The 24,936-nt window shown below is 51.5% G+C and overlaps 1 protein-coding gene across 2 annotated transcripts in view; it reads left to right on the top strand.

Moving 5' to 3' along the window:
* GASK1A (golgi associated kinase 1A) overlaps positions 1-17,915 on the top strand; it is a 54,758-nt gene extending 36,843 nt beyond the window's left edge. Inside the window, exons 3-5 of one of the 2 annotated variants that reach the window (XR_007128950.1) lie at positions 14,840-14,962; positions 16,753-16,845; positions 17,421-17,451. Coding sequence is in view for 1 of the 2 variants with exons in the window: in XM_047739161.1 (XP_047595117.1) it covers positions 14,840-14,962; positions 16,742-16,845; positions 17,421-17,631 (438 nt within the window). In the remaining variant the exon portion in view is untranslated. Of the gene's footprint in view, positions 1-14,839; positions 14,963-16,741; positions 16,846-17,420 lie in introns of both variants that reach the window. The other variant, XM_047739161.1, reaches the window with a different exon arrangement.
* Positions 17,916-24,936: the final 7,021 nt, after the last annotated feature.

Raw genomic sequence — 24,936 nt, 5'->3', positions numbered from 1 at the left:
TTGCATCTATATAGTAAGTATTATATAATGGTGAGCTGCTGCTCATCTCCCATCAACTCCATATTCAGTCGTGTTGGTGGCTTGAAATTGGCCGGGATGGGAGTATTTCAGTGAATGTTGCAAATCAGGACTTCCCACTACTTCTGAGAGCTAGGTGTCAAACATTTATCAGCACATCCCTGTTGATGACATAATATCCTTGAATCAACAAGGATTCAAGACTATTACCTAATTCAAAAAAGAAAGTGATTGTGGGGAGACGTAGAGACCCAGGAGGATAAAGGGACAATTCTGGGGCGGGGAAGAATGAGAAAGAATTCTGGCCCCACAAGGTCAGCTGAGGTCCCTGCCATGCCAGAAGTTAACCCTGGAGTTTCTGGGGATTCTAGGGAAGGATCGGTTGGTCGGGGCACAGGGCTAACGGGGCAGGGGGGACTATAGGCACTGACTATTTACCAATGATGAACAGTGTGTCTGTGCTGGGGCTGGTCGCATGTCAGCTGTGGAGACACATGTGCAGAAATATGTCCAGAAATTAAGATTAAAAAAAAAAAAAAGCCCACAACAGGTGGAATTGTGTGCTAAATGCAGTCTGAGCCTGCCCCCATTTCTCCAGGGATGCCTACTGAGGAAAGACACCCACGTGAGCCCTCAGATCCACGGGCTGGGGTGAGTGGATGAGCCACAGGACAGGGTTCGGGCAGCCACAGGCCCACTGTATTTGGTTCATCCGGGGTTGGTTCCCCTTGTGTTGTTAGAAAATTCTTAGACAACGTGTAATACTTTGGAGATTGCCCATAAAATTCCAGCTTCCTTTGAAACATTGGATGGTTTAGTAACGTTGGGTGTCCATTCCATATGGCAGTGATCAGCCTGAGCTGAGGAGGGATGCCTGCTTCAGGGGTTGCCTTGCTCTCCTTTTGGGCAGAGGCCCTACCCCTTATTTTCTGACATCTGCCTACCGCCCCATCCCCGGAACCATGGATGCTACCTGTCCGCAGGTGGGTGTTGGTTTCCAGTCTGTGGACTTTGCTGCTCTCCTGAGGTACTTCTGGCTTCTCCAGCCTGTGTCCACAAAGGCTGCTTTGTGAACAGAGAGGAGTGTGTAGCCTCGTGCTCGGCATGGGCTTTGGCATCAGAGAGAGCTGGGCTCGAACCCTCCACTCACAGACCCCTTCCTGAAGCTGGATGACCCTGAGCCGATTACTTTGCCTCTCGGAGATTCACTTTTCTTACTTCGAAAATGGGACTGGATGCCTTGACCTCACCCCCTTGGGTCTAACCATTAAAATGTGTGGTAGCTTCTAATTGCCAGCACCTGTGTCTGTGGGCTTGCTCGGGGTGACAAGTGACAGTCTGGATGCTGGGGAGCTAATGCTCTCCAGGTGGTGTGACCAAACATCCAGGTTAGGAAGGAGAAGTTTCTTAGACCACAGGACCTACAGTCCTGGGCAAACAGCGCGGGCTATTTGCTTCCAGGAGCAGCCTCGGGGCACTGATAGGAGCCCGGTGAGGGTGGCTGTGTGCGTGCCACGTGTCTTGCAGAGTCCCCTACCAGGACTGAGCCCTGATTACTCAGAGTGGTCACTGCTCACCCTCTGTGTCTCACAGCCTTGAGATTGGAGGCACCTCCTGGCAAAGCCCCAGTCTAGCTAATGTGCACAGCGCAGTTTTTCTGCTCCACACAGAGCCCCTGTGTGCATCTCCCAGAGTCGCTGTGTGGACCCTTCCTCGGCTGCCAAGCCCTGTCGTGGGGACAGAAACCTCAGCAGCCAAGGCACACTCAGGTTGGGTGTGTGGTCAGACGCTACTTGGCTGGCCTTGTGCCACCTCTTCCTTGGTTTGCTGAACACCAGTCAAGTCCAACACCCCTGTTTGGCTGGGGCTGCCTTCCTAGAAGCCACTAGCAAGTCAGAGAGAGGAAGGTTTCAGGATGTGGGTTTCCCAGCACAGGAACCCGAGTGCCTTCTGACTGGGAACGGAGTACAAACTCTGTATACTGCCCACTCATTGGCTTGGTGTTATTCCATATAAACACTCGCTTTTTTGTGTTTGTGTATCACAAATACCATTTCCCCAACAAAATACACAACCACCACACACATCCGCGTTCCTTGTACTCCCAACAAATAATACTCCATGCTCTGTAAACCCCATCTAACACCTCGTATTAGTGATTGCAGAGATGCTAAGAAACCTATCCAGAACTCATTGTCTTAAGATACCAGCTCTTTATTTCCATTGAGGGAGTGTGTACAAAACACACCAAAGTTGTCTCACGTGGGGCCAGAGCTAGGTTTTTTACACAATAGCTCTCAACTCTCGGCACTGAGACAGCTCGTGAGGGCATCGACCTCCTGGCTCCTGTGGTCTGGCCCGTGTGCTGGCCAGCCAAACCGGATCCCTCAGCCAGAAAGGCGCCATGGCAGAGAGCTGCTGCCCTTGTCCTAGAAAGCCATTAGTACATATGGGAAGGGTGGGTCCCAGGAGACTAGTGGGAGGACACTCACAACATCTGAAACTCCTAATGAAAAAGTCAAGAGCAAGTTCTGGCAGGTGGTATGACCGGGACCGTTCTCTCAGCTAATCAGCTGTTTGGCTACAAGAGATAAAGGACTAGTTGTGAGTAGGTAGCAGCCCACCCACTCCAGGCTGCGTCATACAAAGAAGCAGGACCAAGAGAGAGTCCACCACTTCTGAACAGATCAGTGAGAAGCTGGTTCTACTCAGGTGGACAAAACGGGTGGGAGAGTGTGTCGGTGTGTTCATTGGGTGGGACTCAAGGTCGGGGGGTGTGGGGGGCCCTGCAAGCAGAGTTGTATTCACTCTGGTAAAATGTAGAAAGGCCTTCTCCTCTTGGGCCCGTGATGATGGCACAGCCAGGCCCTGGTCAGGAAGAGCTAATGACCATCACATTCATTGTGAGCCAAATCCAACCTGAGAGGAGTTGTGCCTGGGACCCAAGGGGTCCTTTGACCCAGAGGCCAGAGTGAGGGGAGGAAGTGCTGGGGGAGTTGGGCTCATTTCTATTTTTTTCTCTTTTAAAGGGCCCTCTTTTCTCACACTGTGCTTCCTCTTAGAGGGCGTGTGATTGGCTAGATGGTGCGTGAGATGTGGAGAATTCAGACAGACTGGGAGTTGGTAATTTTGGCTCTTGAGAGCCTTTCTACAGCCTCTGTTATGAAGGGCCTACATGTTCCCAAGAGTGGAGATCCCAGGAAGCCTCACCTGCCATCATCCCAGCTCAGGTCATCATCTTTCCTTAACTGGACTAACATGACAGCCCTCCGATGTGTCTCCCTGCCTCCACTTATGTCCCCTCCAATCCAGTCACCTTACAGAAGTCTTCCCCAGGCAGATCCTGAGCCCAGGATTCCAGGGAGGTGGGATAATCTCAGGAAACACCTGAAGGGAGGTGGGAAGTGAGATGAGAGGGCAGGCAGCCGATAAAGGGCATGGTATCAAGCAGGTCACCACGTGGGTGACTGGGGCTTAGTTCCACAGGAAAATTTCTGAGAAATGGTATAAAATACATGCTCAGAATTTGCCTACCAAGAGGTGAGGGACTCAGGTATTTATAGCCAAATATCCCATCAATCTTGGGTTGAGGGCTGCTCCTGGTGGCATGGGTCCCCTGGAATTTGGAGAAAGGCCCCAGACAAAGCCATACAGCAGCTGCAAGTTGGAGGGTGAGCTCTGAAGGTCACACGGAAGTGTTCAGACGCAGAGAGCACACTTCTAAGATCATAAATCAGATAGTGTCCCACTTCCCCATTAAAACAAGGTAAGGCCTTCTCAGTGCCCTCAAGATCAGGTTTTCCAAGGCCCCATATTCTTCAAGGACCTTCAAGGATCTGTCCGCAGCCCCATCTCTTGGCACTTGGCCTTGGTTTCTAAACACACCCAGCTCCTTCTGGTGCAGGGCCTCTGGCTTGGACTTGCTTCTGACTCCTCCTCCCCAGGCTTCAGCAAGTCTGACCACTCCTCATTGTTACTCTCTTTCTCTTTCATGGCATCCTGTCTAGTCCCTTTCTGATTCCCAGCACACTATATAAATATTTTATTTATTTGTTCATGTATTTATCATATGTCTCTGTTTTGTTCATCACCACAGCCTCCAAACCTAGCACAGAGCCAAACTCTTGGCTCAGTCTCCTAGATAAGCACTTGTTGAATGAATGAATGAATGAATGAACGAACGGATGATGAATGAACTTCCAGGGTCTCTGTATGATTTCCTGTCTAGGTGTTGCCTACCGTGTTTTGATTCCTCAAACAGCACTTCTTCCTCTAGACCAAAAAGAATCCCAAAGCTTTCTATAGGTCTCTCTTATAGGGTCTGTATAGAATCATAGAGGTAGAAGACAACATTTTTCATGCTCCTGCCTTCTGGCCGTTAATTAACTTACACTTCCAGGACAGATGCCAATGCCCTTGCTCACTGTTTCAGCACTTTGCCTGTGTTGATGCATAACAGACCTTGGAGGAAGAAAATATTCTTAGCTTCATTCTACAGATGGGGAAACTGAGGTTTAAAAGAGCCAAGGAGGGGTGCCTGGGTGGCTCAGTGGGTTAAAGCCTCTGCCTTTGGCTCAGGTTATGATCCCAGGGTTCTGGGATCGAGCCCCGAGTCTGGCTCTCTGCTCGGCAGGGAATCTGTTTCCTCCTCTCTCTCTCTCTCTCTCTGCCTGCCTCTCTGTCTACTTGTGATCTCTGTCTGTCAAATAAATAAATAAATCTTTTAAAAAAAAGAATTAAAAAAATATATAAAAAAATAAAAGAGCCAAGGAACTTGCCCACAGTCAAAGCCTTGTTTCATCCAGTGCCACCTGGCCCCAGAGTGCATGGTCTTGCCCTCTTTGCTATACCAAACTGGATCTAGAAAAAGTATTTATTGAGGCTCTTCTGGGTGGGACTGGCCCATTTCCTTCCCAAGGAGCCTGATTCCGGTTATTTGTGATCGTGTGCGTGTTCCTTCTGTTGAGTCCGAATCTGTGGCTTCAGTTCATGTGTATCTCCTCTGGTTTAGTCTTCCTGGGACATCAGGTATTCTGTCAGTTAGAAAGGACCTCAGATTGGTTCCGACCGCCGACGTTTCAGGCTTCCAACCAGAGACGTGACATATCAGAGTAGCCATTCATGAAGGACCTCTGGCTGTCTGGCAATGTCTGACCCAAACCACACACATGAACCCACTTAAGTCCGACAACAGGCAAAGAGATGGGAGCTGTATTCCACCCCATTTCACAGATGGTGCAACCAACTACAGAGGATGGAAACACCTACCTGTCTGGACAGGGTTGACATTGAGTATCTTTACATATATTTAAAAGCAGGACCTCAACCAGGATGAGGTATGAGGGACAGACTTCTAAGATGATCCCCACAGTTCCCACCCCGCTGGCATTAGCCCCTGCCCTTGAGTTTGGGTGAGACCTGCGAATATCATGGCCCAGCACTTCAATTAGGTTACCAATCATTTAACTTTAAGTTGATCAAAGGGAAGATTATCCCGGATGGGTCCGACCTAATCAGGGGAGTCTTTCAAAAGAGATGAAGTGTCTGAAGAGTGTCCTGCTGGCTTCAGAAAGCAAACAGCCATGCTATGAACTACATGGTGGAAGGGAAGGCCTCTAGGAGGACCCTGAGATCCCCAGGACCTAGTCCTGCAACCACAAGGAATGGTCTCTGCCAACAACCTGAACAAGCTTAGGGGATGACCCTGAGCTACGATGAGACACGGCACCTGGCCAACACCTTGGAGTTCAATGTGGTAAGACTCTGAGTGGAGAACCTGGCGAAAATGTGGTGGACTCCTGACCCACAGAAACTGTGACATAATAAGTGGGTTCTTTGAAGCCACTAAACTCCTGGTCATTTGCAGTGCAGCAGTAGAAAATGAATTTATGAGCCCAGGGTCCAAACGTCTGAAGGAGATACAGCGCCTGTCCCACGTGACAGGGACCGTGGGCGCCTCCCTGTTTCTTCAGCCCCACCTGAGTCCTGTCTCTGTTCGGATTTTTCTAACTTGTTTTCTTCTTTGTCTGTCCATAGTCTTTGCCCCATTATCTTTTGGGTTGTCGGCCTTTTTCCTAATGATTTCAAGAGCTTTTTATAGATGAAGGCAATTAGTCTTTTGTTTTACCGTATGGTAATATTTCAGGTTCTGTTGTCATTAAACATTGTTTATAGTCTTTCTGCTATGCAGAAATGTAAAAGATGTTATGTTGTTAAAATTATCCAGCTTTTTTTTTATGACTTCTGGGTTAATATGTTTCTTAAAAGGCCATCTTCACATCAAGGTTATTTTTAAAACTCCCCCATGTGTTTTCATCTATCTTTGATCCATCTGGAAGTTATTTTGGAGCAAGAGATAAGATGCAAAACAACGATTTTTTTTTTTTAGATGGCAACCCAAATGTCTCAGTACATTTGTTGAATAATCAACCTTTTCCCCAATCTGAAATGTTGCCTTTACCATATAGCCAGTTTCCATATGTATGTAGGTCTATTTCTGGACTTTTTCTGTCCCAGTAAAGGTTCTGTCTATTTTTATGCCAGAATCACAGTTTTAATTGCTGTGCTTCGTATTTTATGTTGATAACCAAACCAGTAGGGCTTGGTCTTCCTCCTTGCTCTTTCTTAGAATTTTCTTGATAGTCTTGCATACTATTCTCGTAAGAAATTTAGAGTCAGCTTGTCACTCCTCCTTCGCAAGTCCTTTTGGGATTTTACTGGGATTAATTAAATTTGTGTGGACTGTAGAGAGAATTTATATCCTAAAACATGAAGTCATTCTAGCCAAGATTTGGATATTGTTGGTTCACAACCCGCTCTGGACCTTCCCAGGTGTAATCTGAAAGCGGACCCTCTACATGGAGGGCCGTGAGAGACCAAAGAGGCAGACCACTCCAGGTTGGTAGGTGGTAGGTGTAATCAACAAAGAGAACTATATACCAGCCTTGCCTTTACCAGCAGCCAGACAGAGGATCTCTCTGCCCACCTACCAAACCTTAGAAGTTTATAGAGAGGCCTTAACCAGGTTCACTCATGTACACCATGCAGGTGTTCTCAACACATCAACATCTCAAGGCCATGTCCTCGGAGCAGCGTCTGGGAGCAGGAAAGGCAAGCGAAGCCCACTTTCCCAGGAGGACCGGGGAGGGGGCAAGAGGCCTCCCAGTGCCCAGGTCCAGCTCTCAGGTCAACCAGCAGTCATGTCTCTTTAATGACGTTCTCCAGCAGCTATGTCTCTCCTTTTATTCATGTTCCTCAGAAGCATCTAGATGTCTTCTGTTCGTGTGGGGTTATTCCCAGGGAGTTCATCTTCCTGTGGCCACTGAAAATAGGATCTTTTCTTCCATTAGATGTTCTGGCCAGTAGCCTCCAGGCTGCGTGAAGGCTATTATTTTTGTGTTTTAATGTGGTGTCTAAAAGCTGCTCAGTTAATCCTCTGGGTTTTCCAAGTATCCCAGTGTTTCATCTGCAATGAATGCCCTTGGTCTTCTCATTGCCTCTCGCCTCATTACATTTGCTGGTGGCTCCAGGGTGATTGGGAAATTTTAATGGCCTGAGAGACACGAGCTATTGCTACAGATTTGGGACAATTTCTGCTGTTTCACCATTAAACATCATAGTAGTTTTTGACTGAAGATATAATGAGGAACTATTCATGATTCTTGCTTTATTAAGAATTTCTCTTGTCAGGAATGGATGCAAAATTTTATCAAATGTCTTCCGAGTATCCGTGGAAGAGGTCACAGCATTTCCCTTCTGATGTGGGGACTCTTTATTATGTGAGGACTCCTGTGGAAGGTGTTCTAATGGTAACTCACCCTAGCTTTCTCAGTTGGAAACTTTTTTGCTGTGGTGGATTTATCTTTTCACAGCTGTGGTGTTTGTGTTGCTGTTAGAATTTTAGACCGATCTACATATGTCTTTTTAGAGAAGATCTAGTTCTTCTCAGTGCATCTCCTCAAAGCCTGTTAGCTAGTCTGTTCACCCACATCGAAGCGGAGGCCACAACCTCTGACCTCAGGCTTGGGACAGATGCAGCATCCAGATGTTCCTTCCCGAAGCTTCCAGGAATTATTGCCCTTTGTCAGGACACATGGGGAACTCTCCAAGGTGAATCCTCAGAGGGAAGTGGGAGCAATACCCATTAACCCACTCCTCTCCCACTCTGACCTCCCCAAAGAAACCTCAAGAATTCTCTGTCCGCCAGCTGGGCAGGGTGGAATCAGATCCTTGCCCTCTGTGGAGAGAGATGCTGCCACCTCGTGGCAATCTGATCGCCAGGCAGTGAGGCGGCCCTGCCAAGAGCCACCTTTTCCACCCAGAAAGACCCAGGCCTGTCACTACTCCCAGCCGGGGAGAAGGTCCCTGAACAGGAGGCATGGGCCACCAGGAACAGCAAGTGGTCCTCCTAGAATCCACCAGACCCAGATCAGGCACTAGCTGAGGAGCTCTTCTTGGCCCAGGAGCCTGATGGGTCTGTTAAGGGACTCTGGCCACCTTACCTACCCTGTGCTGGCTCCCCTCAGACCTCCCCTCTCCCATAGCCAGACCTGCTGTCCCTTGCTGGCAGACTGCAGTGTCTTGTCTTACCCAGATGTCCTGTGTGGCGGCCACAAAGCCAGGCCTCCCGCCGGACACTTCTGGTTTTGGCATCTTGGCCAGAATGGTACACTTTAAGTGATCATAGTCCCCATGTTGTCAGCCAGCCACGCATGTCATTCACTCACTCTTTCACTCAGAAAAACCTTAGCTAAGGCTCTGGTTGTAAAAACAAGTGCGGGTGCTGGGGACAGGACCAAACCGTGTCTTCATCTTTGCCAGCAGGGAACTTGGAAGCTCTGGTGCCACAAAGCACTTGTGGCCACACCCCACTCCCCCTTACCGGTCAGAGCAGTCCATCTCGGGTTCGAGTCCCGGCACCTCCACTTCCTTGCCGTGAGACTTCGGCACATTACCGGGACTCAGTTTCCACATCTTTGAAGTGGGAATAATAATGGCATTTACCCCTTGGCTACTGGGAAGGAGTAAGTGGGTTGTCGCGTGGAAAGCACTGAGTGAGCTTTACAATGGCTTAAGTAAATGTGAACAGACTTCAGTCCCCGTCATGGGTATGCAACGTTGCTGGGTGGGTCAGAAAAGCAACACTGCAAAGGTTTATCATTTTTTCTTGGTAACTGCTCATTTTTTTAAAACAGGGAAAAAAAATTAAATCCTGAAGGAATGTGGGAATGAAACTTAATCTTGGTCCCATTAGGCTGCTAGGCCGCTGCTGTTGAAATTGAATTTCTCTTCGGTGGAAAAAAAATAACCAGACAATATGGCAAAATAATCAAACTGGCAACAGGGCCTGGCCAGGCCCTTCCTGTTAAACATTCAGATGGGGGGCGCCTGGGTGGCTCAGTGGGTTAAGCCACTGCCTTCGGCTCAGGTCATGATCTCAGGGTCCTGGGATCGAGTCCCACATTGGGCTCTCTGCTCAGCAAGAAGCCTGCTTCCCTCTCTCTCTCTCTCTCTCTCTCTCTGCATGCCTCTCCGTCTACTTGTGATCTCTCTCTGTCAAATAAATAAATAAAATCTTTAAAAAACAAAAAAACAAAAAAACATTCAGATGGGTACTGAGTTGAGAAGCCAGGAATATTGGATGGGCCCATGTTCCTTGTGGCTTCCTCTGGAAATAGATGCTGTAAATTGAGATCCGCACAGAATGGCTGGGAGACGGGGCTGGGAAGGACTTGGCGGGAGGAAGGGGGCTTGGCTGGCTGGGCATCAGGCATAATATGAAATCTAGAGCAGTTACCGTGTCAGTCTTGCCAAAACTGCCCTGGCCTTTACTCTCCCAGCCAAAGAGAACCCAGCAAGTGGTGTGTGTTGAACAGATCGGTCCAGAAACTGGGCGTACCCACAAGAGCGTGGCTACCCTGTTGTAACTTACTTTATTTCAGATTCTGGTTCTCTGGTCTGTAGCACTGGGTGAAGCTGGGGCTTCCTGGTGTGTGTGGGGGGGGTTGGGGGGAGACCCCTGAGATCCCTGGAGGTCTTTGGGCCTGTCACTCCCAGGACAGACACAACAGAAGGCTTTTCCTCAACAACCACCCCCTGCCTCACAGGTATCATTATTGGATGTGAGCCTCAGGGCAGGTCCATGGGAGGGGAGTATTGCTGCCCCCATTTTGTTGATGAGAAAACTGAGGAGTATTGAGTTTAAATAACTTCCTCAGGTCATATAGCAAGAACATAGCAGACAGGAACATGATACAGGTTTCAAGTGGCTTTAAAGCTACCTGGGAGGTGGGGTGGTCTGGAGGCGAGCTGCAGGGCTCTGTCCTCAGCCCTGTCCTGGTCAATGCTTTTATTAGTAGCCTGAGTGAGGACACTGCAGCTAAGGTAGACTTTCACACAGAGCCCAGATGTGATTCACCTTCTGCCCATTCCCAGGTCTGGGGATCAGTGCATCGCCATCTTCCACTGGCCACCCTTGGTCCAGCGATGTGTGTGACCCGATTTGGTCCAGTCAGGTTAAAGGGAAGGTTGTTGGAAGAGAGGTTCCTTTCCCTTCTGTCTGTCTCTCTGTCTCTTTTTCTCTCATTTGTCCTCTCCTTCTCTCTGGACATGAACAAGGAAGCACATGCCCACAGCGGCCACCTGCAGGCTTCCAGAGACAACACTGTGATGTTAACCTCGTGGGTGGAGAGTGGAGAGCAGGAAGAGTCCTGACCACGACAATAAGGAGCAGCCGTACCTCTAGCCTGCCCGATTTTGGGGCTGATCGCTGCCACTGAAGATCTTAATTTTCCTTACGGTTAAAACCATTTTGAGTTAAGTTTTTCTGTGACTTGTGGCTGTCGTTATCCAAAGCCCAGGCAGCCAAAGCAGTGATGGCCCATGTCAGGGGTCTTGTTAATGGGCTCACTTCATGCCACCCTGGACAGACTGGACCAATCCTCTGAGCAGCGCCTGTGGGTGTCTTTGGCCCACCGTCCCTAGAAATACTCCCTAATGGGGCCTCACAGAATTGCCCTCAGCCTGTTTGGGTGATTGGTCTAGGCCCGGACGTGCGACTTCTCCATGCTGAACTATTGCAGAAAAGAACATGTTTTGAGACAGCAGTTGAGACTCTAACGCTTTCATTCCTGGACATCTAGTTTTGTGACATTGATTGAACCATAGTTATGTTGTTTGTGTTGGAGGAGATCAATTCTGCATTTTTTCAGAACATACGTGAGTTTTCCTGTCAAGGGATATGGAAACGAAGCAAGACCTTTGACTGGCCAGAGCTGAGCCGGGCTGAGTGGACTAGGGGGTAGCTTTGAGGAGTACTGCCTTTCAGAGGTGACAGCCTGTCCCCCCTCTGCCCCATTTGTGGAGAGGGGTGGCTGTGCCAGTGGGCAGAGGGAGGCAGGATGGTAGTGCTGGCCTGGGTTGGTCACCCCCAGTGATCACAGATGAGAGACATGGGCTGTCCAAACCCCACCATGCCTGCAGCTGCCTCAGTTGCTGTCATGGAGGATGACAGGCTCTGTGTTTTCTCATTCTTCCCCTTCCTCCTTCATAATTTTAAAAGCTCTTCTGTAGCCTTAATTAGCAAGACCATATTAATTAATCTCATGAAGAGTAATGATGGAGACCTCATTTGACCTCTGTAACCGTCTCCCCTTTCCTGATTTTCACGGAGGCAGGGCAGGAGCCAAGAGCTGGCCTTCGAACCAGGCAGACCGTGGCTCAAATCCTAGATACATGACTTTTACATTTATGACCTTGGGTATGTCTGGGGTCAGTGTCCCCATATGTTAAATGGACTCATAGCATCTCCCTAGCACAGCTGCAGTGAGGAGTGAAGGAGCTGGGGATGGATGGTGGTTTTCATGGTGGTGGTCACCAGAACGATGTTTTGGGTTTTTGTTGTTGTTGTTGTTTTTAAGATTTTATTTATTTATTTGACAGACAGAGATCACAAGTAGGCAGAGAGGCAGGCAGAGAGAGAGGAAGGAAAGCAGGCTCCCCACTGAGCAGAGAGCCCAATGTGGGACTCGATCATGATCAGGGATCATGACCTGAGCCCAAGGCAGAGGCCTCAACCCACTGAGCCACCCAGGCACCCCAATGTTTTGTTTTGACACCAATTCTCCACCACCAACTGGTGTCCCACAATGCAATTCAATTCTGACACTGTCCACCTGGAGTCCGTGTCAGATCCCAGACAAGCTAAGGGGCTCAGTCCTATAAGACTTTCCCACTTCGGATCCCAGTCGAAAGTCCTGGGCTACCCACACTTCTGACCAACTGGCTATAAACCAAGGGTTCTCATGACCGCCCTCTGCCCCAAGATTTGTTAGTTTGATAGAATGGCACAACAGAGCTCAGGAAAACACTTTACTTACATTTACAGGTTTATTATAAAGGATACAAATGAACGTCCTGATGAAGAGGTATATTGGGTGAGTCCAGAAGGGTCCCATGCCCAGGAGCTTTATGTTCCTGTGGAGCTGGGATAGGCCACCCTCCTGACTCATGGAGCACTTCCAACCCAGAACTTCCGGGTTGGAAGTGCTCCAAATCTCATTGTTTGAGTTTTTATAACCCCATCTCCAGCTCTTCTACTCTTCCTGGGGGTTGGAATATGGGGCTAAATGTTCCTATCCTCTCTTCACTTGTCTTTCCAGTGACAAGCTCCCGTTCTGAAGTTTTCTGGGGTTCCCCTGCGTCATCTCATCAGCATAAACACAGATGTGCTCAAAGGGGCTCTTTACGAATCTCTCAGGAAATTCCAAAGGTTTTAGGAGCTCTGCGCCAGGGTCAGGGGACTGTGACCAAATATGTTTCTTATTAGACCACATCATCATCATCTCGGAGGGAGACCCTGTCATTGCTGTGTCAGATTAAAATGGCCCCTGCGTTTGCTGTAAACCTATGACTGTCCTGCACTGTCACCACCACCACGGGGGAGGCAGGTGCTCCACATTCCCCCAAGAGCTGAACCATGTGGTAGAGCAGAATCACAGAAGGTTCCCGAGGACTGAGAGGAAGCAAACCCTTTCTCTCTGTGGGGTTCATCACCCGATTGCTGCCCTCTGGCTTCCTGCTTCCCTCTCCCTCTCTCATTCACCTCCACCCTGACTCTGTCCCCTCTGTGCCCTTGGCCTGGACAGTTGCCCCAACCAGAGTATGTTACCTGGAGCTGATTTCTAGATTCCCAGGTTGGCACCTGCCTCTCCAGGGGTGTTCCCAGGCTTCCTGCACTAGACCAGCCATTCTGCAAAGGTGGGATCTGGGTCTCCCTGCTGGGTCTTCCACACACCAGGCTCTCTCAGGAACTGCATTTCCTTCGCGTCCTGAGAGTTAGCTCCTGTGTGATTCATCATCCTCCTTGGGGGGTCCCGGAGTCCTCCCTCTCCTGTGACCCTGACACTACCTGGGCACTTAAGATCACTCAAACCGCGGGCCCCACAACCCAGGAGGATCTGGTAGACCTTCCCAGGATTTGGGCAAATCCCAGGCAGCTGACTGCTGCTTTGCCTGCCTCAATTTACCTCACACTAGACCTGAACTCAGAGCTCAGCCCTTTCCCCAAGGCCAGCAAGCATTTCACAAGGGTGGTCACTTGGCTGGGGGGAGGAGGGATTGGGGAGGGCACATCTCACACCCTCAGCCTCCTGCTGCTCCCTGCTTCACTTCTCTCTTCCTCTCCTCTCTCTCCTCCCCCTCCCACAGCAGCAAATGGATTTTTCCTCTTGCCCCAAGCAAAGCAAGTCTTCCCACACCCAGACCTCTGGAGATCTCACCTTCTGTCGTTAGCACTCCTCAAGGTATTGTATCAAACCAAATTTCCTCCCTATGAGGAAAAAAGGTGCATCTCCTCCAGCTCACCCACCCTGTGACAGGCACTCCCTGTTGTCCCCAACCTCACCCTCTCTCTCATCCACTTCCTAGCACATCCCAACCTTTTCCACACCACCTCTCCCTTCACCTCCCCTCCTGTCTCTCTCCCTACAGCAAGATCCTCCCTCTCGCACCCAAGAGGACTCTGCCACTTCTCTTTTTAGGCCTCTCCCTTCTGGGTTCTGGACCTCTTTGCGTTTGCTGCCCACTGCAGATAACTTCCTCAAGTAGGTCAGGGCGGGGGCGGATCCCTGTTTCTGTTCAATTCCTGACTTGCAGGCTGCAACTCCTTCCTTCTGAAGGGAACTCCTGGAAGCAGGTGAGTGGGATATATTATTATGAGAATCCTGTGACACTCTGAAATGTCATTTACATGTGTGTATGTAGGGGGTGGGAGGCAGAGCTCCTCAGAATTGACCCCACATCACGCTTGAGAATTCCCACTCGAGGCATCCAGTGGAAACCAAACCTGTGAGGGGAATGCCCTCCTCCCCCCTTGATTTTGATTCCGGCCTCCCCGCAGGGTAGGAGAGATGTCCACTCCAGAGCTGTCTAGGTGGTCATTAAAGCATGTTTAGCTCCAAGGAAGGGAGGGAGCCCTGCTGCAGCACTGGCTGCTTAAACAAGGAGTGGAGTCCCATGTGGATTTCCCCAGTACACGGATGGTCAGCACTGGGAAGCCCAGTGGCCTCAGGCCCGAGTTCAGTGGAAAGCCATGCTGGCCTGAGGCGTGAGCCAGCAGCTCCTGGGGTGCAGGGCGAGCTGGCTGGAGGAGCAGAGCAGAAGCTCCCTCTCTGGCCAGGGGCCAGCAATGGGCTGACTGGCACTGACGGCCACCAAGGACTGCCCCCAGCACAAGGTCCCCTGGGCCAGGCCGCCTGACTGCTGGGCCTGCGGGGCAGGCAGACCCTGAGCCGCACCCCTCACAGGCTGGGTGTCCTCGCAGGTGCACGACCGCCTAGACCGCTACTGCTGTGGCTTCGAGCCCGAGCCGTCGGACCCCTGTGTGGAAGAGAGGCTCCGAGAGAAATGCCGGAACCCGGAGGAGCTGCGGTTGGTCCACATCCTGGTATGTCCCCTGTCACCCAGACTCCCGTCTTCCTGTCTCCTTCGGAAGATGCGGCTCTGGAGTTTCGGAGATCACATGACACGGGACGTTCCCAGCCCTGTTCTTTTCAGCAGCAGGAGCTTTTGTCTGAACAATGTTTCTGGGAAGCCACCATACATAAAACTGACCCCAGTGGGCCTTTGCCGATACGGTTGAGGTGGGGCCACTCCACATCCCCTCGAGAGACTACAGGGGAATCCGAGGGCCCCTGGAAGCAGGTGTGGGAACTGTGTGTCTGGAGAGCCGCCCCCACCTTCCCAGCCAATGTAGGAACTGTGGCATGGAACAGGGAGGGCAGTTTCCAAGGCCGCAGGGCTGGGCAGTGGCAGTGACAGGGCTCTCTCCTCTGGCCTATAGCTCACAGACTCGTGACAATCTGAGGAACCCTGGGCTGCCTCCTGAAAAAAGTAGAGCCCAGGGTGGGAAGTGGTGCGCCGAGGCCGTCAGAGACAGGGACAGGAATAACAGAGCAGCCACTTCTGCCCAAGGAGCAAGGGGCCACCCTCAGGAAGGGCTACTCTATCTTCTCCCCCAGTGACCCTAATGTCCTCGATGTCTTCCCCTGGCCAGTTGTTTGTGGAGGGTAGCGGTCAGCACGGTGTCCGGGCTCAGCGTCAGGCAGGCCACACCAACCCAGAGGCTTGGGCTGCCTCGTGAAACCACTGGGTGGTAGGAAATCTCCAACTCCTGTCCTTAGAGCCCGCTCCCCTCTTCCCTGGTAAAAGGCACTCACACGGGGAGAGGTAAGGCTTTTATAACTATCATTCACACTGGAGCGGCAGTCATTTCACAGATTCCCTAGGACAGCAGATTTTGGAGGAAGGAGTCATCAGCCTCCAAAAAATAGATGATCCCTGATGTAGAGAGAGGGGTGAGGGGGAAGAGACAGAGAGAGGGAAAGCTAGGGTCCTGGAGGCAAAAGTTCGTAAGTTAAGCCGAGGGTGATGGGGAGAATTATGGGAAAATACCATGGAATCCTGGAGAATGTCTAGGAATGGGGCGGATGGGGGTGGGGGAAGGGAAGACCTGGCCTCTCATTCCCACTCACACCATATTTTTAAAGTGCCTAAGGTATTCCCTTTTGCTGGTTTTAGTTTTCAAAGGGATTAGGAGTCGCTAAACTCTTCTCTGGGGATAGATGGAGTATGGCGCCCATGGCTGGAAGGTGTGTGCACTCTTGGTGACACTCAGGGGAACACGCAGGCACAGAGCAGCCACCTCACCAGAACGGGTGAGGGTGTTTGAGCATGCGCGTACGCAATATGCCCTGAAGCCACAACCTGATGGTGGGGTCCCTCTGCACCTGCCAGTTTTCACCCGTGCTCCCCACCCCCTCAGCCACCAGAGCAGGAATCAGTCCCTCTGCCTTGCAGTTTCTCAGGGTGTGTCTTCACACTACTGGTCCAAGTTGGACCTAACCAGCTACTTAGCTGTGTGACTGTGTGCAAATTACTTAACTTCTCTGTGCCCCTGATTCTGTGAAAGAGAGCTGATGCTAAAGGCTCCCTTCTAAGGTTACTGGGAGGGTTCACTGAGACGGTGCCTGGAAGCACTGAGCACGGCACTACCATAAAGTCACATTACAGCTCAGCGCCGGGGAACCTTCCAGGCAGGTAGCACGGTGCATTGTGGGATTGTCAGCTCAGGGGACCCCAAGACTCTGAACACTGACAGAAGCCATGGGTACCAGCTAGGCTGCAACCTCACCCACCCCTGTCCCTGTCTGTCTTCTTCCCTGAGGTGCGAAGCAGTGATCCATCTCATCTGGTCTACATCGATAACGCTGGCAACCTTCAGCATCCCGAGGACAAGCTGAACTTCCGGCTGCTGGAGGGCATCGCTGGGTGAGGGTCTGCGGGATTGGTTGGAAGTTTGGAGGCGGAGGCCCAATAGCCCTGTTGTGGACCGTGGGACCTTGACCATGGTCCTGAGTGCTCTGCAGCCTATTAGACAAAAGCTGCTGGATCTGAGCCCCGGGAGGAGGTGAGGAGCTGGGAGGACACAGTCAGCAGGCACCCCCATATCCAGAGGGCCTCCTTGTCCCAGAGGAGGAGCCAGCCTGGGGAACCCGCCTTCCCTGCTCACTCACTGCAGGCAGCTCAGCCTCTTTGGGCTTCTCCTGGCACTTGCCAAGCACAGCAGCTGGCATTCACCTGGGATAGCAGAGCTGGTTTCCCCAGCTTCTCTGTGGGATGGGGGACCCATCCAGAAGCCCTGCCCCTGCCTGTTTTCACAGCAGAGTTGGTAGGAGGGTTTTCTGAGGACGAGTCAGCAGGCGGGCCCCAGGCATTCTGCAGGACACCTGTGCCAGGCTGGCCAGCTGTGCAATTCCTGGCCAACTGGCTTCACCGGTCCCGGACATTTTCTGAGATCACTTTTGCTTTTCCTTTCTGTCCTGGCCCGGGGGACCTGCCTCCAGGTTTCCTGAGTCTGCCGTGCAGGTTCTTGCCTCAGGGTGTCTGCAGAAGCTGCTGCTCCTGTCCCTGCAGATGGACCCCGTGTTCTGGGAGAGTCAGGGCGGGAGGCAGGGGCTAAAGCGGGTACTCCAGACCCTGGAGCGGCGAGGCCAGGTGCTGCTGGAGCACATCCGGAAACATAACCTCACGCTCTTCAGGGACGAGGCCCCGTGAGCTTCCCCGCTGCCCAGGCAAGGCTCTTGTCCCGCTGGCAGCACCCCCTGACCGGATGAGCATCCATTCTCGTGGCCATGTTCTCTTGGGTTCCCCCAACCTGAAGACAAATTGGAAAAGCCTGAAGAAACCAGAGGATACCGTGGGTGTCCCAGATGTCCCACCTGCTCGGGACAGTGAAGGTGGTGCGGGGTGTGGGGGTTCCCATCTTACTGCCCTCCTTTCAGCCTTTTCGGCTCTGGCTGTTTACTCCCTTGCACCAATAAATATGTTCAAGAATGTTCTAAGAACTGCTCCAGATACTATAAAATTGTGCCTCCCACATGCATATGGAGGGTGGACGCATGCGCCCATGTGTGTGTGTGTGTGTGTGTGTGTGTGTGAAGTTTCCCTCTGAAGACACCGAGCCAGAAGCTTGTCAGTAGGCAAGGCCCGAAGCTGCCAGCAAGCCCTTCTATGTCCTGATGTGAAGAGGTGTGCTCAGCACAGGAAGGCAGACGTATAAACAGTGTGTGGCCCTGCCCGGCTTGCCCAGTGCACATCGACCACCCAGGGCACGGCAGGGACACGGCCCAGCGCTCTGCTCAGCCCACTCAGCAGAGACCCGTCTCCAGCACAGCCCTCAGCATGGGCCTCTTCCTCCCTCGGGGGTGGAAGAGGGTTGGGGGAGGCTCCAAGCCCAGTTCTGCCTGCCTCCTCAGAACTCCAGGGCTGAGCCTCATACCTCCCGGCTGCTTCTCAGCCAAGAGTGGCTCTGGCCAGGGCCGCAGATCTCTTCGAGGTGCTGTTCCTCCATGGGTAGCCCTGCCCTCCCACCCTTCCGCCTCTGAAGACCTTTTGAAAAGTAGGCACCCTTAAGGTTTTTTTCTCTTTTGATTTTCAGAGGACTGGACTTGAACGAGGGAGCTCTGGGTTCAGATCTGGCTGGGGCCACTTCATGGCTGGCAAATGACAAAGGTTTATCGGGCACCAGCAGTAATGACTAGTAACATTTCCTGGGCAATGACTGTGCACCAGGCACTGTGACCGTGGTTTGCCAACGGGTACGTGTGATTATTAGCATCTCCGCTGTACAGATGAGGCACAGAAGGGTTAAGGAATTTGTTCAAGGGTACCCAGCTCAGAGTTGGAAGGGTCAGAATTTGAACCCAGGCAGGACTTGTCTTGAGCCCATAATCATGAAAGGGCTCCCTCTGCCCTGCCCGATCACTCTGACAGTGTCTCCTCTAGTCCTTTTGGATTCAGTGCCGCTGATGAGGTGGGGCCGATTGCCTGGAATACGAGGCTGCACACTTCGACCCCTGGGCCAAGCATGGTCACAGTCATCTGGCTCCCTAACCATTGCTCTTTGCTCCTTAATGTCGGTTGAGGCTCTGAACTGTATCTTTCCTGCGAACCTGAGGCTTCTGCCACTTTGCATTCTTTCCAGAGAATACTGTCAGCCACAGGTGTCCCACATGCCCTCTGCCTCCCCCAGCCCTTGCCTCTGGAATAAGAAGGATGTGCCCAGCGAAGCAAACAGCTAAGGCTTTGGGAGGCAAGAGCCATGAGGGGTCTGCGGTGTGGGGGGTCTGCTCAGCTGCACAGCAGTCCTTGAGAAACCAGCAGGCCACAGGGTCTGGTAAGGCCATCCCGGTCGCCAGCCACCATGGTGGCTGACTCACCTCACCCTAGGCCCGACCCTGTTTCTTTGTACTTCATTCCAGAAGGGTTGTTCCAAGGAGAATGATGGTGTTTCCAAAGGGGAGCGGCTGGTGATAGTAACAGAGGTTCACAGCTCTATAAATGCAATTCCCAATTCCTTGGGGATTCCAGCCCTGAAAATCAAAATCCTTTTCCTATGTCCAGGGCCAAAACTCATGTCCCGCTCAGCTTGAATATTCATACACTATTCCTATATCGTAGAAATACCAATGTGTTTGGTTATTGTGTTTTGTAACCTCAGACCCCACCGAGAGTGTAGCATAAAACACAAATAGGGACCATGTTACCTCTCCATAGCTGAAAAATCCAGAATTCGGAATGACTTCTGGCCTCCAGCGTTTGGCTATGGAATTCCAGACCTGTAATAACTTATTACAAACCAGGCATGGTGCTGAGGGTTTCTACAGGTGATTTCGTGAATGTCTTATGACAATCCCAGCTTCATGATTGTCACTCTACAGGTAAAGAATGTCAGCTGGGGAGGGAGGGCATTGCCCGAGGCTGTACAGCTGCTCTGATCCTGGGGAGCACCACCTTGCATGAGGTGAATACAGAAGGTGGCTCGAGCTTTACTGTGCTCCTCATCACAAACCTTTGGAGTAACTCCAGGAGGAGGGCATTACTGCTCCCATTCAACTGAACAGGAAACAGAGGCCCAGAGATGTTGAGTCACTTGCCCAAGGTCACAGAGCAGGTAGCTGGTGGAGCTGGCATTTGAACCCAGGCCCCTTTAACTCCAGAGCCCCTGCCCCCTCCCCCACTATAGCATCCTTCCTTCTTCATTCATTCACTCATTCAGATGTTCCACACAGAATATAGAATTTGGAAAGAGTCCACGTGTGCGGCACGTTGTGGTGGCCACGTATCCCAGATGTTTGGAGATAATGTCGTTGGGCCATCAAGCATGTGTCCTGGCGTTCTGCTGGGTGAGCAAGGTCCCCATGGCTGAGGATATAGGAAGATTGGGGGCAGCATGTGGGCAAGAGGGGCTCACAAGAGCTCTGCCTGAGGGTGTGGGGGGCAGCACAAGGAGATGAGGGAGGCGAGACCTCTGTGAATATTTCGAGATGGTTCCCCCTCAGCCAGGGCCTTCAGATGAGTGGGCAGGCCCCCCCCCCAAACCTCTGAGGCTCACCCACCAGCTCCCGCAAGACACTTCCCGCACTGTCACTCCTGGGCTGCCTGGGGTTCTGGTTAGCACGGCTCAGGGGATGACTTTTTGGGGAGTGGGGTCTGGCAGGGCATTGGGATATTATAGGGGCTGGAGGCCTTTGGGGCAAGAGGTGGAGTGGCCTCTGCCACCCCTGGCATTGTCCAACCGAGGAGAGGAGTCACTGAACCTCCAAGGAAGCAGACCAGAGCAGAAGGCATCTCGAGGTAGAAGGTCGGATTCCATGCAGTTCACACAATAGCAGAGGTTGAGTTCGGTAGGAAAATAGCATGGGGGGTCGTGGGTCAGTCCGGAGACATGGCAGGTGATGGGCTAGGGCATGCTGGATGGCAGGTCCACCGGGGGAGGCCTCAGCGGGGAGGAGGCAGCACCCAGACAGGAGACACAGACACGGAAGCCCTGGGAATCGAGCCACAGAGGTGGTGGGCTTTGATCACAGGATTGCAGGGGGCCTGGGAGGAGCTGGGCCTCCAGGGTGAACCAGGCTTGTCAGTAGGGAAGGCAGCCCACGTGAGGTATGACCTGAGGAATGCTTCTGTTAGTGTCTACAGTTCCACGGCACAACTTAGCTCCTACTAGAGGATTTCTCGGGAGCATCTGGCTTTCTGAGGGGCAGCTGTCAGGAGCAGCACACCCCACCCCAGAGGGCAGGCAGAGGTAGGGTGATCTCTGAAGGGTTCCCAGTGCAGGCTGTGGAGGAAGTACAGGTCAAGGGCACCTGCTGGTGGGAGGCCCAGGAGACAAGATGAGTGAAGTAACTCATTTCAAGCTGATGGGTGTGAGAATATGGATTTTTGTCAAGTTTCTTGTGTGTCTGTCTCCCCAGTGAAGGATCATTTGCCAAAGGATCATTTCTACAGACCCTGCATCACACCAGGCAGCAAGGGCCTCCCCTCCATGTGCCTGGGGGAGGGACGCTGAGCATGACCCTGGAGGCTAGTGCATAAGGCAGATCCAGTGGTGACTGCTTCCCGCGCATTGGATTGCCTTGTTCTAGTGACAGCTGCCTTCGTAGAAAACACATGCAGGCCGGTGGGATCTCAGGCACCTCGCAGACTTTCGTGCTGGTAAGGACTGGAGGCATTCCTCCCCTGCCCTGCACACGTGGAAGCTCTGGCACCCCACAAAGACATGTCTAGTCTTGGTGGGTTAGGATGGGTGCGGGATTGGGGTGGGGTCGTCTGACTTCCGCCCACCCACCCTACGAAGGTTTCCTGCAGGACCCAAGCAGGAAAGCTGCAGCTGCCATTACCCAGACTCCCTCGAGGCCCAGCTGGGCTCAGGACGCAAATTAGATCCCATGATTTAGGTGCACTCAAGGGTCGGTTGGAAGGAGTGAGGTGGAGGACGTCTTGCACCTCTCAGCTATTCTCAGTTACCAGCTCTGTGATGGTGGTTGTGACAGTGGCAGGAACTATGACAGTGACCGTGACACATCATTACCCTGGAGCCCGGGCCTCTCATCCTCCCAAGGATTATTTTTTGTAACTTTTCATTTTGACATAATTATGAATTCACAGTACTGGGAGGTCCTGTGTACTCTTCATCCAGTTTCCCCCAGTGGTTGCATCTTCTGTAATTACAGTACAGTTCCAAAACCATGAACTTGACATTGGTGTACACTGTGTCTCATTTGAGCACCCATGGATTCATTAACCACCACGGCAATCAAGACACAGAACCGCCCCAGCACCAGGATGCTTTCCTTCCTGCCACCCCTCCTGCCACACCCACCCCTTCACTCTCTCCCACCCTCATCCGTGGCAGCCGCACATCTGGTCTCCATCTCTACAATTTTTATCATTTTGAGAATGGTATCTAAATGGAATCGCACAGCATGTAAATTTTTGAGAGTTGCTTTTTTCTCTTCCCTCCACACAACACCCCTGAGATCCAGCCAAATTGTTGCTTTTACCAATAGTCTGTTCCTTTTTTATTACTGTTCCTTTTTATTAGTTAGTACCCCCATGGTCCAGAGAGACCACAGTTTGTTTACTGTTTACTGAAGGACATCTGGGTCATCTCTCATTTTTGGCTAATACAATGAAAGCTGCTCTGAACATTCTTGTACTTGTTTTTGTGTGAACAGAATATTCTTTTTTTTTTTTTTTTCTGGGGCAAATGCTCAGGAGTGCAATTTCATGGTAATATGTTTAATTTCTTAAGAAACTGCCCAACTATTCCCAGGCTACCATTTCACTCTTCTCAGCAATGTAGATGAGCGATCTGGTTTCCCTGCATCTTTTCAGGCATTTGGTATCGTTCCTATTTCTTATTGTAGCTAAGGCAGGAGTGAGGCCTTCCTCCCACCAGCGCCTCTGCATTTCCACTGGGAAAATGGGAGTACGAGGAATTATTAACCTGGTGGTTATACAACAAGCCTCCCCACCTCACATTTTCCACTAGTGGGAAAAAGGTAGTGTTACCAAACACAGTACGAGATTACAGCAATACAGCAAATACAGCACCCAAAAACCTGTTACATGAAATTCAAGTTGGAGTGTTTTTCTAAAGCTTAAGCAATCCTAGAAGAAGGCTGCCCTAGCTGAACCTGGGAAGTTCCAACAGTACAACATTCCAGAAGAGATTATTGGATTATTTCCACTAGATGTAAGTGGCCAGAAAGCAACTACATCTTTTTGTGCTTTTTATTCCGCGAACAGGACAGGACTGTCTCAAATTCTAATATGCTGTGTGGCTTCACGAGGTTTTCTCTGAGACATGAAACTTCTTTATGTAAGGGCCCTGGAGTTCCCACAGCCAGCAGGACTCCTGAGAGAGACCCCACAGTGCCTTTCTGCATGGGGATGCAGCCCTGGGCTCTGCCTCTGGCGCTGACCAGAGTGACCTGGCCAGGCTGTCACCGTCTTCCACACTGGGCTGGGAGAGCACAGGGCCACACCCCTGCAAAGAGGAAGGCAGCATGCCACTGCCTCCCTTCCACCCTCCCCACATCTGAGGAGGACTATTTGCAGACCTGACACTGCCCTCCTGTGCTGGAGGGTGGGGGCCCAGATGGAGGAGGGCCCCCCATCAGCTCAGGGGTACACGCTGTTGGGTAGCGCCTGGGGTGGGAGCAGTACTCCCGGAGCGCCTGACCACACAGGGATGGCCAAGTGGGGTGGACAGAGGCTACACAGCCAAGGGCTGAGGGACACCTCTGAGGGGTTTGCTTTGGGCTGGGGGGGTCCATGTGTGCTCTCTTCCCAGGCCTCGCACTGGCCCGCTGCCCCCCCACCCACGGCCAGTGAGGTGCTCTCAGAGCTGACTCATGGGGTGCAGAGGTTGCCGCTGTCTATTGGGATGGGCTTCTGTCAGAGATGCTCCTGGGCACCCTAGATCCCAGCTCCCAGGCTCTCCTGCCATCATCGTCCCCCTGATTCTTTGATGCAGCTGTGTGAGGAAACTAATTTAAAACAAACAGTACCAACAAAATGGCATACCCTTAATGTTAAATGCAGCTCTTGTAACCCCTCTATGATAACAAAAAACAATTCTTGCCTGCTAAATTTCCAAAGTGCACAAAACTGCAAATATGGGGATAATAGCAATAATGTACACCTTGTAAGGGTGTGGGGTATGAAGAAGTATGTATGCATGAAACCCATGAGACTGTACAGTGAAGATCTGTGCAAGTCACTACAAATTAACTAAACATCAATAAAAGAAACATGGTAACAAAGCAGCAGCAAAAGTGGAAACAGGTGTCAAAGGGCCTGAGCTGGGCTGCTGGCTGTGGATCCAGGCTCCTGCCCCTTAACAAATGCTGTGACCTGGAGAAAGGGTAGCAACTTCTTTGTGAGCCCATGCAGTGGAACGTTCTACAGTTAGCTAGAATCTTCTTTTCAAAGAATAACTTTCAGTGACACGGTAACGTGTTCATGTTACGATGTTAAGAGGAAAAAACAAAACAAAACCAAAAAAACCAGGACAAAGTTTCAAAGGAACACAAATTTGCAAAAGCAATATGGACACAGGCAGAAATCCATTGTTTCATGGAACAAACGAACCACTTGCGGAGCTTTAGGGTCCACAAACACCCACGCTGAGCCTCTAGCCGTGGGCAAACCCTTGTGGGAGCACAGTACCTTCCAGAACACGACAGGGCGGCAGAGCTGGGGTTTGGGAGATGCGGCAGGCCTCATGACTGGGAAGCTGGAGAAGACACACACTGCTTTCCAGAAGAATTGCCGCTTGGGCCGAGTTTTTGTTTCTGTTTAACTGAGGTCAACAGTGACGTACATAAAGGGTACGGATCTCAAGTGTGAGCGGATGCCTGGTGACATGGACGGTCACCGTGCAACCACCAGCCAGATCAAGACATCCCCGGCCCGAGTTCCCGCCTGTCCAGCTCAGTCTCGACCCTTCCCAGGAGCGATTCAGACTTCTCCCGCCATAGGTTGGTTTACTTATTCCAGCGCTTCGTGTAA

Source organism: Lutra lutra, chromosome 1 (genome assembly GCF_902655055.1).
Source record: "Lutra lutra chromosome 1, mLutLut1.2, whole genome shotgun sequence".
NCBI classification, from domain to species: domain Eukaryota; kingdom Metazoa; phylum Chordata; class Mammalia; order Carnivora; family Mustelidae; genus Lutra; species Lutra lutra.
The sequence above is the reverse complement of the archived record's forward strand: the minus strand, read 5'-3'. Positions and strand labels throughout refer to the sequence as shown.